The sequence below is a fragment of the Impatiens glandulifera genome, chromosome 7, assembly GCF_907164915.1.
Source record: "Impatiens glandulifera chromosome 7, dImpGla2.1, whole genome shotgun sequence".
NCBI lineage: Eukaryota > Viridiplantae > Streptophyta > Magnoliopsida > Ericales > Balsaminaceae > Impatiens > Impatiens glandulifera.
Window position 1 is genome coordinate 27,175,311 of NC_061868.1, and position 18,625 is coordinate 27,193,935.

General features: G+C 34.0%; 1 protein-coding gene across 1 annotated transcript; it reads left to right on the plus strand.

Moving 5' to 3' along the window:
- Positions 1-17,235: 17,235 nt before the first annotated feature.
- LOC124945433 (U-box domain-containing protein 11) lies at positions 17,236-18,393 on the plus strand. The gene has a single exon (XM_047485876.1). The coding sequence runs from the start codon at positions 17,287-17,289 to the stop codon at positions 18,193-18,195; it is 909 nt and encodes a 302-aa protein (XP_047341832.1). The 5' UTR covers positions 17,236-17,286; the 3' UTR covers positions 18,196-18,393.
- The last annotated feature ends 232 nt before the right edge of the window (positions 18,394-18,625 follow it).

The window sequence follows — 18,625 nt, forward strand, 5'->3', positions numbered from 1 at the left end:
CGGTTTTTAAAATGGTTGATATTGACTTGGTCAATATGAACGGTTTTTTAAAAGTGGTTAATATAGATTTAGTTAATATCAACGGTTTTTAAAACGGTTAATATAGAGTGGGTCAATATCAACCATTTTAAAATTCCGTTAATATAGATGAATTAATATCAACCGTTTTAAGAGCGGTTGATATTGACTCCCTTTATATCAACGGTTTTTGAAACTGTTGATATAAAATGGAGTCAATATCAACCGTTTTAAAATTCCGTTAATATAGATGAGTTAATATCAACCGTTTTTAAGAGCGATTGATATTGACCCCCTTTATATTAATCGTTTTTAAAACGGTTGGTATTACCCTTTAAATATCAACCGCTGAACAAACCGTTACTATTTTTGGTTACTATTAATGATTTTTTTAGTAGTGATTGTAGAGGATTTGAATAATCTTGGTATATGGCAGTCTTCTTTATACATGTCTCTGTTGCTGTGTTAGACTGTCCATCCCAAATTTGTGATATACTACTTTGTCAGGTTGCCCATGACGAATGCTTAATTTGGAGTTGAGATTGATCATGAACTGGAAAGAACCTATTAAATACCAAAGTCATTTAATACCGGAAGTCTCATATAATGCCGAAGTCATTAAATAACGAAAACCTCATATAATGCCGAAGTCATTAAATACTAGGAGCGCCTATTAAATACCGAAGTCATTTAATACTGAATGTCTTGTATAATGCCAAAGTCATTTAATTCCGGAGCGCCTATTAAATGCCGAAGCCATTTAATACCGGAGGCCTCATATAATGCCTAAGTCATTAAATACTAGGAGCCTCATATAATGCCGAAGTCATTTAATAGCGGAAGCGCCTCATTAAATACCGAAGTCATTAATAACGGATGCCTCATATAATGCTGATTTCATTTAATACCGGAAGCGCCTCATTAAATGCCTATCTCATTTAATACCGGAAGCGCCTCATTAAATACTGAAATCATTAATACTGAAGGCGCATATAATGACGAAGTCATTTAATACCGGAAGCGTCTCATTAAATACCGAAGTCATTTAATACCGAAAGCCTCATATAATGTCGAAGTCATTAAATATCGAAAGCCTCATATAATGCCGAAGACATTAAATACCGGGAGCGCCTATTAAATACCGAAGTCATTTAATACCGGATGCCTTATATAATGCCGACGTCATTTAATACCGGAGCGCCTATTAAATGCCGGAGCAATTTAATACCGGAGGCCTCATATAATGCCGATGTCATTAAATATCGGGAGCCTCATATAATGCCGAAGTTATTTAATAGAAGCGCCTCATTAAAGACCGAAGTCATTAATATCGGACACCTCATATAATGCCGATATCATTTAATACCGGAAGCGCCTCATTAAATACCGAAATCATTAATATTAGACGCGCATATAATGTCGAAGTCATTTAATACCAGAAGCGCCTTATTAAATACCGAAGTTATTAATATCAGATGCGCATATAATGCTTATCTCATTTTAATACTGGAAGTGCCTCATTAAATACCAAAGTCATTAATACCGTCCACGCTTCATTAAATGCTGAAGTCCAAATAATCGATCGGCTACGCTTCATTAAATGTTTCAGTCCAAATGACCGACCTTCTACGCTTCATTAAATTCCAAAGTCCAAATAACCGACCAGCTATGCTTTTGAAGACAATCGGACGCGCATGTGTGACAAGCGTGAATATTTACCACTGTACTACAACACCTTGTTGTTATCTTTAAATATATTAATATACTTGATATGACTTAGCAATTATATATATATATATATTTAGATTAACTTATATAATTGAACTTAGTTTTATTCATTCATTATTAAAACATTTTCATAAATTATTTTCTAACATTTTGTCTAATCTAAAGGGTTAACCATATTCCTTGCTTAAAGATGACTATAAGCTTCAATTAAATTTAAAGAAAGGTTGATATTTAAGCCATTTACAATTCTTTGAATTTTCATTATTATATCTTGAGTCTAACTTGAGAATAACCATATACTTAGTTCAAAGCTAACTTTAAACTCTTGATAGGTTTTTTTTAGACAAAACAATATAATGAAACACTATAATGCTCCTCAGGCACATATAACATTAGAGCCGTCAATTTGGGTTAAGCCCGTTGGGTTGGTCTGCCCTATCAAATAGATTAGACGATTTGGATTGAAATATTAGGAATTCATTTAGATGTGGGCCTACATAGGATAGCCTGCTCGAGTCGCGGGCCTAGGCGGGTTGGACTTGGGTTGGCTCGCGGGTTAGAAAAAAAATCTAATATAATTTATAGCCTTATATGCATATGTCGTATAGCCCTAGTTTTTTTTCTTTCCCAGACAACACTGCAGCAGTCAATACTCAATACTTCGCCCATCGGTCGCCGACTACTTATATGTTCCGCCTTTCTTCTCTTTGCGCTCGCATTCAAGGGTTCGTGGATTCGAAATTGGTTCCCAACTGCGGCAGTTAATACTTAATACTTCGCCCTTTGACCGCTGACTACATTTTTGTTCTGCCTTTCTTCTCTTCGTTCTCGCTTTTAATGGTTCGTGAATTCAAACTTGGTGTCAGTTACTTCACACTAAAAGTCTGAAACTTAATATTCTGTTGAATAACATATTCATTTTCAAAATTGACACCTCTCAAAATCAAGGTATTAATTTGGAAGTTGATGAAATTGAAAGTGCTAAGCATGATGAAGGGTTATTTACAAAGTCTAGGGAATATTCTGATATTTGGATGTATTTTTAAGAAAATGACGGGTATTGATAATATAGAAAAAACTGAATATAATGGATGCAAAAAACAATATAAATGTGGGGGTAAATATTATGTAACATTGTGGCGTCATGTTAAAACTTGCAACAAATTGAAGTTTCACGACGTAGGACAAATGAATCTTGATCAAGATGGAAAGATGAAGTCTAAGAAAATAGAATAAAATATTTCATGTGAGCTACTGATTTGTGTAATCATTAGACATGATTTACCATATGCATTTGTTGAATATTCTAGTATTAGAGCCTAGATAAATATTTCATGTGACTCTTGTTTGGTGTGTATTATGAGTATTTGATCATGTTCTTGAACTCTTGTTTTCTAAAACTATTAATGATTTTTATTTATTTTTATTTGTAATGAGACAACCCGCGGGCTAACCCTCCTAACCCACAATCCGCATTGGGTTGGATTGAGTTGGGGATTTTCAGCCCACTGGGATGGTGGGATGGCCCGTCGCCGCCCCATCAAACGATGAATTTTGGTGGGTAGGCCCGCCCCGCCATGGGTTGGCCCGTTTGACCGCTCTAGTCAACATCAATGTGAATTCACTGATTTGCATGTAGCTTGAGTTTTCTTCTCGAATCCGAATTTTAGAAATATGTGGATTAAGGATTGGAAGAGGAATTGGAGTCGCGTTTATGACACAATCAATATCAATAATTTTATTAAAGATGTTAGAAAATTTTGAAACTCTTTATGCATGTCAACCATATTTTAGAACATTTTGCACTCGAGTTTGGAATTTTCGGAGCTAAAAGACTTTCAATATGACACTACTAAAATGAGTGTTTTTCTAAAAGTGTTCCGAAAATTTTGAAAAATTTCACGAAGGTCAAAAATAATTTTATGGACCTGCTGTAGAAATTTTGTAATTTTCTGACATAGAGAGCTCGAGGTATGAGAGTTTCAAATTAAGCCGTCTTCCAAACATGCTCTAAAAATATTATTGTTGTAGAAAATAATATTTTTGATCATACATGAAGTTTTAAATTTTTTCTAAAATAATTTAAAGGCTCGAATTGATGAAATATAGTTGTTTTGTGTGAAAATGAAATAAACAAGCTCTAAGGAATTTCAAATTTGTTATAATTGGAACTTTATGGCTAAAATTGGACATATATAAAGTCTAGGGGTCGAATTGAAAGTAATTCGAAATTGAAAGTTGGAGGTCAAAATTTATCTGAGGGCCAATTTAATTCTTAATTAATGAATTAATTCGAAATTAAAGTCGTTAGCCGAATTTAAAAGTTTAAGAAGTCATAGTGCCAAACTGAATGCACCTCGGAACTTCAGGAAATCGGAAATAAGAATTCTAGAAAAGGCTGAAAAGTTTCTTCGTTGTCTTCTAGCTTAGTGACAACAAGATGTAGATATTTTCAACCTCCCTAAGGTCTTGGGTTCGAGCCCTTTGGCGACAAGTTCTACGACTAGACAAATTGTTAAATGTATTTATAGGCTATGTACTTAACTCGCGGTCCCATTTTGTTTCTTCGACGTCATTTGTCTTGGAAATTTCCGATTCTTTCTGCCATTGACAGTTTCCGATGTCGTGCAGAAATTCGCCTAGAGACCGGACGCTAATTGCTTAGGAATCATCTCGAATCCAGCTTGCCTTTTTCGTCGCGTAGCGCCTATAGAGTTGCTAGAATAATCCATCAATGAAGAACATAACGAAATCTCTTTTTCCAAAATCAGAAATCCCGATAGAGCTTCGTCTCGCCTCTTCACTACTTCAGACTGTTGGAGATCATCACTACAGAGGCTGGAAAAGATATTAGAGACGGTGTATGAAAGTCTCGGTTCATAGGAATGAAGAGCAAAAGAATCTAAGGATGGTTCCCCTGTGAATATAGATATCGGACAATAGTTACCGTCTCCGATTTGTTGTTCATCAGGACGTTCATGTTGTGGCCTTCCGTGATATCTTTTATACATTTGTGAGCTTCAACTAAGCCTTCGCTATAATGAGGAAGCTCTCTAGAGTTAATCTGAAGAATCGACCGACAATTCTTCTTCCGGAAACCAAAATTTATAGTTTCTGAAAAAGTTAACTTTTAAGAAATAAGACTAGTCTAGACTTAGCCTCTCATAGACTAGACTAATTCTACTTATGGTCTAGCAGATAAGGTTTCACATGGAAATTTATCAATTAAATTATTAAACAATCAACACATAACTTGATAATTTAAATCAATTGAACAAACTCAAAATTCATTTGACGTCTTTAGTGTATTACGACATGAATGAACTAAGGAGACCTACCTGAAGAAGTAGAAGAACCTAAACAAGTGGCTGCAAAATCGGGCTCGCTTTTCTCGCCAGAATTATCTTAAGAGTGTTCTTGAATTGGTTGCTTTTCTCTCAATCTTGTTCAACCATTCCTCAAATGAATGAGGTTATATCCTTAAATACCTTTAGGCAAGGGTAACATATGAATTTTGTATTATAGAAAACCGATTACTTAGTTAACAAGTTGAACCAACCTATTTCCCCACTCAGTCGAATCTTGGTTAGGTCCTAGCTTCTAAGTAATCGTTCATGATACACTTTGAGATTTGAATCAAGCCAAATGGTCAAGTGTATACCAAGTTACACATTTTTAAGGTTAAGCCTCTTTGAGTTTTGGTTTTAGCAAACTTTGATCAACCAAAACTTCAAATTGCTATAACTTTTGGCTTAGATCACCATTGGGGTTGAACTAGGATGCATTGAAAATGTGTTGAGGTTGGCTACATGTTTAGTTTTACCCAAGAAGTTTGAGACAAACCTCAAGTCCATGCAATTCATGTTGGAGCCTCATGGGTATTTAAATGAAAAGTCTAGCGTACGGACGACCTAGCGTGGGTTGTAGGTCAAGCCATGAGTGTTTCTTATTATCAATAGAAATCCAACTCAAGGATCATTCCAATTGTATCTCACTTGAACAAAATGGTCAAGTGAGTCTAAAGATATGAATTTTCTCAGTTCGATCAAAAATTGAAGTTGGTACACTTGCGTCGTGTTGTTAAGCTATGTAGACTACCTTAGTTATCAAATGGAGATTCTAGACTAGTTCCATTCGATCAGGTTGTTTCTTAGCTCTCAATCCATATGTAGAAATCCAATTTTGAGGCCCCGTGGCTCAACTTATGGAGTTCTAACAGTGAGCATGTCCGGTTTGATCCCATTATTGTCGCATTGTCTTGTATCGCCGATTTCATGGGGTTAAGAGCTATAATTCGAATTTATATTCAAACGGGCCTGGTAGAGGACTCTTTAATCTTTCTAATACATCTAAGATCATTTAAACCATCGATTATAGCGATCTTGGTGAATTTTTGATGTTAATGATCCCTATTGAATTTCCTTCAGCAAATCAAAGCCAAAACAGGTAATTTGGGCATTTTTCAAATAAGGCGCATGCCTGAAGTTAACATAACATCATCTACTCATTTGAAAAAACTTGGGACGCGTGGTACTTCCTCCATTGAATCGATTTTGACACTTTTTCCCTTTTGAAAGCCTTCTACATAAAATTGTAAACAACAATATATTACTCAAAATTCATAATTTTTTAAACCTGTTAATTTAAATATATCAGGTCTCTCGAATTCCGATTTTGTTTATGAAAAATAGCATTTAGATGCAAGAACAAGCCTAAAAATAGGTGTTTTGTACATTTTCTCCAATAAGAATATTATATTCAAAATTTATTATTTTTCAAACTCGTCAATCTGAAGGTATGAAATCATCTAAAACTTGAGTAATTTTGGAAATTGGTGTTTGGACCGCTATTTAAAGGTCCTTCTAAAACAATTCCGAAGAATGTTTTTAATCTTTGTTTTCTCGGTCTATTAATCAAGTATGATCATCATATTAGACATGGCAAATTTATTTTAATTTCGAGGTGTAAAAATTTGGTGTCTATAGTGTAAAAAAAGTAGCAAACATGACTTAAGGAATATTTTTTAATTGGAACTTCAAGGCCAAAATTAAACATAAGTGAAGTCAATTTGGATGTAATTACAAAATGTATGGACTAAAACATTTTGAAATTGAAAGTTTAAGGTTTAAATTGGACATGAAAAGAGTTTAGGGACTCGATTGAATAAAGTTTAGAATTCCAAGGATTACAATATTTTAACTTATTGGAATTAAGTTAAAATTCTAAAGAATACTGCCTAAATAGACAATCAACAAAGTTAGAGGGTTAAAAAGGACCAGAATTGAAAATTCAAGATGTCAAAAATCCTTTTTTGCCAATAGTAAACTTGTAATTAAATCGAAAAGTGTGTGACCGGCGTTGACCCAGACAAGTTGGACGAATCACTTCTCGTAGTTTTGCCAACTCATCTTTCATTTGAACAGTGTGGCGCCTTCTTCTTCGTCGGTCTTTCTTGAATGTCTACCGTGTTCGAGTTTCGTGCATAGAGCTTCGTTTCTCATGGCTCTATTCAAGGCGACATCGAAAATCTCTTCTTGTTGTGTTCAAATTTTATTTGCGATGCTTCAATACTCAACGATCAACAGAGACGTGATCTCCATATCTGTTGTGGAGGATTTCAATAACAGATGACGACTTTAAATCGGACTTCAACTGAAAATTTAACGGATTGATTTATAGTTGTGTCGAGCTTCGATTGTTAACATTCCAACTATTGAAAATCGATTACAAACCGAATCTCGTTTGCATCTTCTTCTACAAAACTGACTTTGGTCTTAGACAAACTTTATTCACACATTCACTCCTCTTGAATCACTCCAAACCAGACTACTTCGGAGAATTTTCCTCACTTCAATGCGCATTGGTCGGTATTTCTCTCTTAAGATCAAAAGTGTATGTGAATCACAAACTCATGACCATTGTCTTCAACAATGGAAATTGACAAACTTGCCAAGTGTCGATTGAAGGTGAGAGAAAAACTTAACCTAACTTGTCTTCTAAGCTAGTAGAACATCTAACCTAAATTCTAGTAGCTAGTGTTTAACCAAATAGTTTAACAATCCAAACCATACACATTCATCAATCAAACAATACATATATCATGAATAAAATCAAACACAATGCAAATGATAACCAATTTGATTAATGAACATGTACAGATTCAATAACTTAAACTTGCGAATGAGTTTATAACTCACCTTAGTAAGAGAAAGAAGTGGGAGACGAACTGTAGAAGAAGAATCAACTACTCGTGAAATTCCTCATTGGAGATGGATTCTCGATTCTCTCTTTCGTTCTCTTAATGTAGATATAAGCTCTCTAATATCCTATCTCACTAGACTTTTAAATGTTATAATAAAGAGGGAAAAGAAGATTATATTGAATGGTATATTGAATTACATAAATTATGTCTATTATATAGATATTACGTTGAGCTTATAAGAAAACTAATAATATAATATAATATAATTAACTAATAATATTATTACAATTTATAATATTTTAATAATATCTTACATATATGTTATCTTATATTCTAATATCCCTCCTCAAACTCAAGATGGAAAATATTTAAGCAATTTAAGATTGAAGACGAGATGATAAAATGCTGATGTTGTATTCTTCAAACTTCAAAAACTCGTGAGCTCCAGTTAAAGGATTACAGTGTGTTGACGAATAAATCAGCGAAGAAGTAGAATCCCATGGGCATGAATGCTAGGGTGAAACATCAACCGAATGAACTCCGAAGTTACTCGCGAGTCTCGAAATCCATTCAACAACGGGATGACAGTGTGTTGCATTAATAAAAAAATCAGCGAACAATGTAGAATCCCATGGTGATAGAATGCTGGGGTGAAATAATACATGTAAAACTCATTCTAACGAGAGAATGACAGTGTATTAACTAAATAACCAGTAAAAGATCACATATGATTGGATTAGCAACAATAAAAATATGACATTAACTACTGAAATAAAGCAACAACTGAAAATAAACTCAGAGAATATGATTGACGAAGAAAGTAAGAACATCAACATAATTATTTGAAAGAAGAAAATATTATTAAGAGATAGTAATAATAATTAATAAAACATTATTAGAGCCCTAATCAATGACTAAAGTAACCATTGATGGAGACAATGGAAGACTATCCCTTGATTGACTTAAGAACGATAACAAGGCTCTGATACCTTGTTAGATTTATAGAAGGAGATTGTATTAGAATATTAGATTGAATTACATAAGTTATGTCTATTATATAGACATTACATTGAGCTTATAAAAAAACTAATAATATAATATAATATTAATATAATATAATATAATATAATTAACTAATAATATTATTACAATTTATAATATTGTGATAATATCTTACATATACATTATCTTATATTCTAACATAGAAAATGATTCGATCGTGCCTAAAATGTGAAACATTTAAGTTTAAATATCAAATGAGAGTGGTCATTTAGGGATATCCCGTTTTGACTAGTTACTGACTTAGTGAGTTAATTAGGAAGCATCTCGGGCTTGAGATGAGTCCTTGTCGAATGAGTCAAATATGTAACAATTCAAACTACAATATGTGTTTTGGAATCAAACAAAACCATACATTGTATCCCAAGTTATAAATTTACAAAGTATACACCTTCATTAATTTCGCCCTCAACACATATGTTCAAACATAAACTTTATCGAGTCTCCCGAATGACTCAAGCCACCTAAAAGATGATCTTAGGTGCATTGGAAATGAGTGTATTAGATAAAATTAGACCGGTTCACATAACCTAACTTAAATAAACCTTTCATGCAGGAACAAGGAACCGGACCGGTCAAACAAAAGAACCGGCTAAGAAAACTAGCCGGTCAAGCCACTAAACCGACCAGGAACACTTGGAACATCACCGCACAAAGAAAGGATCGGCCAAAGCTTAAAACCGGAAACATTAGACAACCGATCAGCCACAAGGGTGAGGAATAACCGGAAGCTGTCCGGTTAAACCAATCACACCGGACGCCATTCGGTAAAGACAAATGACCGACCAAGTACAAGAAGACAATTTGGGTATCTGTTGAGTATGATACCAAAGGAACAAACTGAACACTTCCATATCTATACAAGTCTGAGGAAAGTCTGCAGGCTGCAGAAGACAGTCCTACAGGATCTTTCCACTCCGGGATAAGTCAGAAAGAAGATCTTTCAATTACAGACAACTGTTTGACAGACAGTGTCCACATTGAGTAAAAGACAAACCTAGCAGGTTTGTCTTACACACCGGAAGAACAGACTGCCAATTCTGTGAGATTGACCGCCAGGTCTGAGGTTGACCGTCAGGTCTGAAAAGATGACCGCAGGGTCTGAATCACTGAATCACTGAACCTCTGAACCTCTGCTCAGCCAATCAGATTCAAGGAAGTGAAATATGACCGTTGACATATTTCACCTATAAAAGGAGTAGCTGAAGAAGAGTAAATGCAGTGACTCAAGTGAGGACAAGTAAATTAAGAGGAACAACAAGAGAGATTCTAAGAGCATTTATTTTACAAGTGAAAAATAGTGTGTTCTATCTCTAAAGAAAGCCTAAGTGCTAAAGTTGAAGTGTATTTTACAATTTCGGTGCAAATTGTAAGAATGTTATCAAGCAGGAAATAAGTCTTGATCGGATTGTACTTGTATTCCTTAGTGAATATCCTTCTCACGGTTTCGAGAGAAAGGGGTGACGTAGGAGTTTTATCTCCGAACATCCATAAAACTTGTCTTGTCATTTACTTTCTGTCGGTTCCATTATCCAACCGATCCGTACCGCTCTAACCTACTTAACTCTATCCAAGCCGAATCACCAGGTTACCGAAACCGACCCATCATTTTCTTTAACCTTCATCATCCGAAACCGGTTCTGCCTATCATACAAGTGTGCTGCTTCAACCTGAAACAAACCTCTTCCGCGCTTGAACCTAGTTCAAGGGTTTGTGACAGTTTGTGTAGTATTGAAACCCCGGTGTTAATCTCTAACAGGATTAACCACCACCTTTTGAGTGAGAACCGCTAACCGGTCCAACCCCGGTCCTTCAGCGGCTACCTAGATCCTAACAGAGTGTTTGTCAACTACAACTTTCATGTTGTAAGTTTTGATTTAGACAGACCACATGTAAATGAAATTTCGATGAAATGTAAATGGCTCTAAATTGCACACATTGCATTACGGACGACCTAGCGTGGACTATAGGTCGAACCACGAGTATTGCTTGGTGTCAAACGAATGATAACTTCAAGACCTTTCCAAAGGTAGCTTATTCATCCCATATGATTATATAGAACGTGAGCTATGATTTTTCAAAGTTCGTCTAACACTATATCACCAATTTGCTCGAGGAACTTGGATAGTGCACTTGGGTCACCCTATGTCGACTTGAAAGGACCTATTGCGATTGAATAAAAGATTAGGACTAGTGTCATTCAATTGGGCTTTGTCTTAGCTAGTCGTGAAAGAGCTTCAATCACTTAAATTGGAGCACTATAACTCAAGTTATATTTTTTAACCAGAGGGTATGTTGTATTTGATACGATTTTGGGCACATCTCCTTGTTTCAAAAACTCATTGCATTTAAAGGATTCATTTTAAAATCGAGATAAGAGGTTTTGTAGAGGAATCTCTTAGATTTAAAAAACATCTTGAATCATTGAAATCCATCGAAAATTGAGGTATGGCCGATTTTTTTGAAGTTCGGTGTATAAAGTGATCTTCTTAAGCCTCCTTTTACCCAAAATGAAGAACACCAAATGGATTTCATCATGTGTATGGTCAATTGAAGAAAATTCAATGTGTCTCCCTCCGGTTGGCTAGTTCTGGTGTAGTTGACCACAAGTTGACTTTTATTGACCAAACTATGACTTATTCGAGCTGACCCAATTTGATTTTTTCCAAAAATATTATTTTTCTTCTTTTGATCCATAGAGCATGTTTTAGAGAATTACAAAAATAATATGTTGGGTCAAATTATTTTGACTAAGTGTTGAAATAATTTAACCACTGATATTTTGATGATGAAATAACTTATGAGTTTTTATACAGGTGTATTGAGACAATATGTCATTAGACTTGGATCTAATGAGGGTCATTAGACCGATTTTGATTTTCATTCGTATAAAATTAGATGCACTGTCTAACTCATCGGACTTAGACGTGCAGTCTAATAGACGTATAATTAGACGGACGGTCTAATAGGTACACGGAATTAGACGTAAGTCTAATGAAATTAGACGTACAGTCTAACTCATCGGAGTTAGACGTGTAGTCTAATAGATGTAAAGAATTAGACGGATAGTCTAATAAATACGCGGAATTAGAAGTAAGTCTAATGGAATTAGACGTACAGTCTAACTCATCGGAGTTAGACGTGTAGTCTAATAGATGTAAAGAATTAAACAGATAGTCTAATAATTACACGGAATTAGATGTAAGTCTAATGGAATTAAACGTACAGTCTAACTCATCGGAGTTAGACGTGTAGTCTAATATATTTGTAATTAGACGGGCAATCTAATTAATGAGGAATTAGACGTGTGGTCTAATTAATATGAAAGTTAGACGTGAGTCTAACTCCTTCAGACAAGTCTGAGGTAGAACCGGAATTAGAAGTGCCAGTCTAACTCAGTGGAGTTAGACGTGCCGGTCTAATTGTTATTTAATAATTAGACGGGTAGTCTAATTAGTGAAAGTTAGACATGAGTCTAACTCCTTCAGACAAGTCTGAGGTAGAACCGGATTAGACGAGCAGTCTAACTCATTGGAGTTAGACGTGCCGGTCTAATGGTTATTTAATAAATAGACGGGTAGTCTAATTAGTTAAAGTTAGACGTGAGTCTAACTCCTTTAGACAAGTCTGAGGTAGAACCGGAATTAGACGTGCCAGTCTAACTCAATGGAGTTAGACGTGTCGGTCTAATGGTTATTTAATAATTAGACGGGTAGTCTAATTAGTGAAAGTTAGACGTGAATCTAACTCCTTCAGACAAGTCTGAGGTAGAACCGAAATTAGACGTGCCAATCTAACTCAGTGGAGTTAGACGTGTCGGTCTAATGGTTATTTAATAATTAGACGGGTAGTCTAATTAGTAAAAATTATACGTGAATCTAACTCCTTCAGACAAGTCTGAGGTAGAACCGGAATTAGACGTGTCAGTCTAACTAAGTGGAGTTAGACGTGCCGGTCTAATGGTTATTTAATAATTAGACGGGTAGTCTAATTAGTGAAAGTTAGACGTGAGTCTAACTCCTTCAGACAAGTCTGAGGTAGAACCTAAATTAGACGAGTAGTCTAACTCAGTGGAGTTAGATGTGCCGGTCTAATGGTTATTTAATAATTAGACGGGTAGTCTAATTAGTGAAAGTTAGACGTGAGTCAAACTCCTTCAGACAAGTCTGAGGTAGAACCGGAATTAAACGCGTAGTCTAACTCAGTGGAGTTAGACGTACCGGTCTAATGGTTATTGTAATTAGACGCAAGTCTAATTCTATTAGACCATGCGGTCTAATAGACGTTTTTCATTAGAAGGAGTTGACTTATTTCATTAGACTGATTTTCACAAATCCGTCTAACTGAAATACGTATAATGCTCAGTTTAAGCAGTACACTTGAATCTAGCATTTCTCCTACCCACGTGCTATAGCTGTACCCTACTTCTGCTCCACTTTCTAGTGAAGATTAGTACAACAGCTATATGCATCCAATCAAGGAATGTCACGTAAGAGAATTTTCCTCACATTACCCGTTTTACAGGTTCACCTCTAATGGAATATTCGGCGCACTACCAGTTTTACAGGTTCACCTCTAATGGAATATTCGGCGCACTACCAGTTCGGTAAGACCACGAACCTTGTGCTCAGAACCTGCTGTGTACAATGGAGGCTTTCCAATGGAAGAGTGTCACGTATCATTCTTGAAGATTCGACCGTTAGCTCCTTCTCTGTATTTAATCAATCCTAAGGACAACGGACGAAGTACCTCTTCGAGCCTTAACAATTTTGAGCTTTTGCCTTACGAACAAGCAATCTGATTTTGCAGAGAGAGACTACTCTATCATCTTGCTTACTGAACTTATTCTGTGAAGCTTCTTTCTGATTGTACTGTGTGTGAATCGAGAGAGAGAGAGAGAGCTAGAATCAAAACACCTTTAGTTGAGTGATATTCTTCATCTTGTAATTGAACAGAAAGTGTTCAGTTCAATAGTGATCTAAGTTTGTGTGTAAATTGTATTTGATTCTCATCATATTATAGTGAATCCTTCCGGTGGTTGGAAGAAGGGGTGACGTAGGAGAGTTTCTCCGAATATCCATAAACAAACTGTTGTGTTCTTCATTTTCTGTCATCTTTTCATATTTCATCTTGTGCTTCAAACCCAAGTAAACAATTCCGCCTTGAATCTGTTTCAAGTGTTTACACAAGTTTGCGTAGAATAGAAAGAGATATTAATCCCTAACAGGATTTATATCAAACCGTTTTTCATAAGTCTTCATCCTTAGCCAGATCCCCGTCTCTATCGATAAAGCCGATCCTATCACAATATTATACTTAAAATTCACAATTTTCTGTGTCGGTCACCATGAAGGTGTAAACTTTTCCAAATTCGAAGTATGTTCATAAAGTTATGTTTGGACACAAAACAAGCGTTGAATAGTCATTCCGTAAAATTGTAAAAAGAAAATTTATACTCAAAATTCACGATTTTCCGAGCCGACAATTTGAAGGAATTAGTTCGTCTAAATTTTGAGTATTTTTAGAAATTGACTTTTGGACCAAGTTATAAAAGGGAGACATGGTTTTCATATTTTTGGTTTTCCATTCTAGTAATCATATATGATCATCATATTAGACCCTGGATTTTATTTTAATTCTTGTAGTGTAAAAATATGGTGTCTACACCTATACTATTTGCGTATGCCATCATTTAAATGCTTCAATCTAGCCTAACAGCTCTAATACCAATTATTTGGATTTTGGTGCCGAAATTCATCATGTTTGAAACGATCTATAAAATCGCAAAAATAAGAACAAGAAGGACACAAATTTATTGTGCATGGTTCAATTAAAAAAGCTACGTCCATTTCTGTTGCTACCTAATGTTAGTATGAAGAAAAAGAAATACATAATTTTGACTGACATTGTTTATATCTTTAAAATTTTGTGTTACCTTATAAAAGACTTAATAACAACATATTTATAAAATAAACATTAAGTAATAAAACATAAATAACTCTTGTTTGATTTCCAAACTCAAACCCAATAAACTAATATTAACTTATATAGAGTTTATTATAAGTGTAGGTTTCACAACTCAATAATATCGTCGTTTATTTGGTTGTGTTTGATTGTGTGAAGTTGTATTATTTTTTTATAAATAAAATTAGTATCATATATTTAGGTTGCAAGATTAAAATATGTTAATAAACCTTGTTTGGAAACACTTAGATCTAGAATTGATCTGGATTTGACCTAAATTTTTTAAAATTTATTTAAAAGTTTATTTTTTTATGTTCAAATTTAACTCCACCATAGCTCCAAATATTTCTAAACAAATCTATTATAATCATTTTGAATAATACAATTATATGGAGCTAATATTGCGCAATTAAACATCATTTTGAGAGTTGCTCAAAGTATTTTAAATATAAATAAGGAAACTCATTTAATCTAAGCATGTTTGTGTACTCCTCAAGTAACAACAACAAATATTTTAAGTTGGGTTCAATTACTGTTATGAGACTCAAATTTGGGTTCAATTAATGTTATGAGACTCATATTTGGGTTATTTTCATATAATAAGGTTCAAATTTTAAAATGTGTCATACCAGCCGAAATATCTTTTCGAAATTTTAGGTATTAAAGGATTTTCCAAAATGGACAAAATATACATCATCTTATTTTAACGTATTATTTTTATCTTTAATTAATTTGTCACGTTTTTAAATAAAATGATACGATATTTATAGACATTTTGGATATATATTTAATAAATTGAATATTATTTTCTAGGTTTACGCACTCTATTTTGTCGAAGTTAATTTGAGTGGCTAAAATATGTATAATCTAAAATTGTTTGAGAAAATTGTATAGAGATATTTAGTATTTATTTTTCAAAAAATTTTATAATGACATACTTTGGGTACAGTCTATCAATTTGGACATCTTTATATTTTAAATTGAGTGTTTTTTTTCGAGATATACCCATTTAAAATCGTTGAACTCAGTTTTAATGCCTTGAAAAAATGTGTAACTTGTGAAAATAATTGAAAAAATTGTAAATAAATTATTATTATGTTTGTATAAATGTAGTAAATTAATTAATTAAGAAAAGAAAAATATTATGTTAAAATAACAAAATTGACCTTTATTTGTTTTTAAGAAAATTTTAAATTAATAAAATTGTGATGATTCGAGTTTATATAACATAATTTGAAATTTAAGTCCCATTTTATTAAAACGACCAAAGTTCGAGTCATAAATATTAATTGAGCCTTATAAATTATTATAATAATATATCTTATTATTATCAGATTAAAATAGGTTAATAATATGACAATAAAAATCTAATAATACGAAAATTGTTGGTATAGATAGATAAGATTGTTGCAATAAAAACATAAAATATTTAGATAAAAAATAATCAAGAAGTTTCCACTTTATGACGAACATATTCTCTACAATTCTAATGAACACAGACAACCTTCAAGAAAAAGAATTAGTATGATATGTATTTAGACGTGAGAGAATTTTGGCTTGACCGTGATGAAAAAGAAATTAATACTCTATCTTTTGAATCTAAATATCATAGCAAACATGATAAACTTAGTCAAAATATTACGGAAAAAATACTAACTAAAACTAGCATGTATTCCGTGCATTTGCACAAGTAATAATATAAAAAATCGTGAAAAAAAATATTACGGTAAAAATTTTATAGACGGATCAACTCACAATCCGACCCAAGTATCCATTTACTCTCACATATATCTAAATTAACCATAGCTCTCGACCCGGTAATCCGGACACTTTAAAAATTAAGCATCATCATATATATATATATATAGATTAGTTAGTTAAAAAGTTAAACTTATATTGTTAAAATGTCACGCGTTTATCAAATTTTAAGTTGAATTTAAAATATAATATGTTGTTAGACTAGATGGTTAAAATGTTGTATTTGTTTTTGTTAGGTTACAAGTTTGAATCATGCCTATAGCATTTTTTATTTTATTTTTAAGGATCCAGCAATTAAATTCAGACACTTTAAAAATTAAACATCATTGTATATATAGATTGTAATACGTAACATAGTTAGAAAGTATATATATTTAAATTAATTGGATTTTTAACGCGTTAATTTTTCACATTTATATAAAACGGTTTAATAAGTTTGAAGTCCTTACTAGTCGTCTGCCTACTCTCTTAGACATCTTCTTTCTTTCATTCTATCTTTCTCCAAGCTTTTCGCAGGACAAACCAGAGATTTCATTTCTCAATCGGATTATCGTAAAATGGAAGTCAAACGAAGAACAGCGAAGATGCTAGTTACCAAGCTAAGTTCCGTCTCCGAACAAACCAGAACAGAAGCCATCTGCGAGCTCCGATTGATCACCAAGCACGATCCCGACATCCGACCATTAATCTCCGACGCCGGCGGCATACCTTACATCTCCGAGATCCTATATTATCCCTCCTCTGTTTTCCAAGAAAACGCCGCCGCAGTCCTCCTCAACCTCTCAATATCCGCTCGCGAATCCTTAATGTCAACCACCGGAATCCTGGACGCCCTCTCCCACGCTCTACGAAACCCAACATCACCCTCCGCCGCTCAATCCGTCGCCGCCACTATTTACAGTCTCCTAATTGTGGAAGATTACCGGCCAGTTATCGGATCTAAACGCGATATCGTATATGCTCTTGTTGACATAATTAGAAACCCTAATTCTCTCCCAAGAACGATCAAGGATGCATTAATGGCTCTGTTTGGTATCTGTCTATATCCTCTGAATCGGGTGACTGTAATTGAATTAGGATCTGTGCCGGCTTTGTTCTCGCTCATATTGAAGGATGATAGAGTTGGTGTGGTGGAGGATGCGACTGCGGTGATTGCGCAAATTGCTGGGTGTGAAGAATCTCCGATTGCGTTTAGGAAAGTGTCTGGAATTGGGGTTTTGATTGATTTGTTGGATTCAAGTACGGGATCTAGTCCGAGGACAAAGGAGAATGCAGTTTCTGCGTTGCTGAATCTGGCTAAAGGTGGCGAACGTGTCGCGGATATTATTAAGGAAACTGGGTTCCGATTAATTGATGGGATTCATGATGTTGCAGAGAATGGAAGCGTAAAAGGGAAAATCAAAGGTTTGGCGTTGTTGAAATTGATTGGTGCAAATAGAGAATTGTTGCATGAATCGAGCTTTTGATTTTTAGATTGTTGGAATTGTGAATTCTCATATATTTATAAACTCAAATATTAAATGTGATTTTAGTGATACTTTGCTTTTGTTTATCCGGCTCCGACGAGAGTTCTCTCTTGTTTGGAAATGGTCGTTTTGGGCAGTTTTAGTTCATGCTAATTGACTAGACTTGGTCCATTGATTTTAAGTATATTTATTTATTTTTATTAATTGTTCAAATTACAAGTTTCTTTTATTTAAATTGCTACCAACTATCCAAGACTCCAATTAGGCATATTTTTTAATGTAAAATTTGTAATATAATAAAAGAAATAATTTTAATTATAATTTGACTGCATTCAAATATTTAAAGAAATTATAATTCAATTTTAATGCATATGGTACAAAAATTATAATAAGATTTTATGAGTGATAGAGGCAAGTAAGTTGAAAAAAA

Excerpts from the sequence above, each read along its gene's own strand:
- LOC124945433 (XM_047485876.1), top strand. The coding sequence starts at position 17,287 with ATGGAAGTCAAACGAAGAACAGCGAAGATGCTAGTTACCAAGCTAAGT.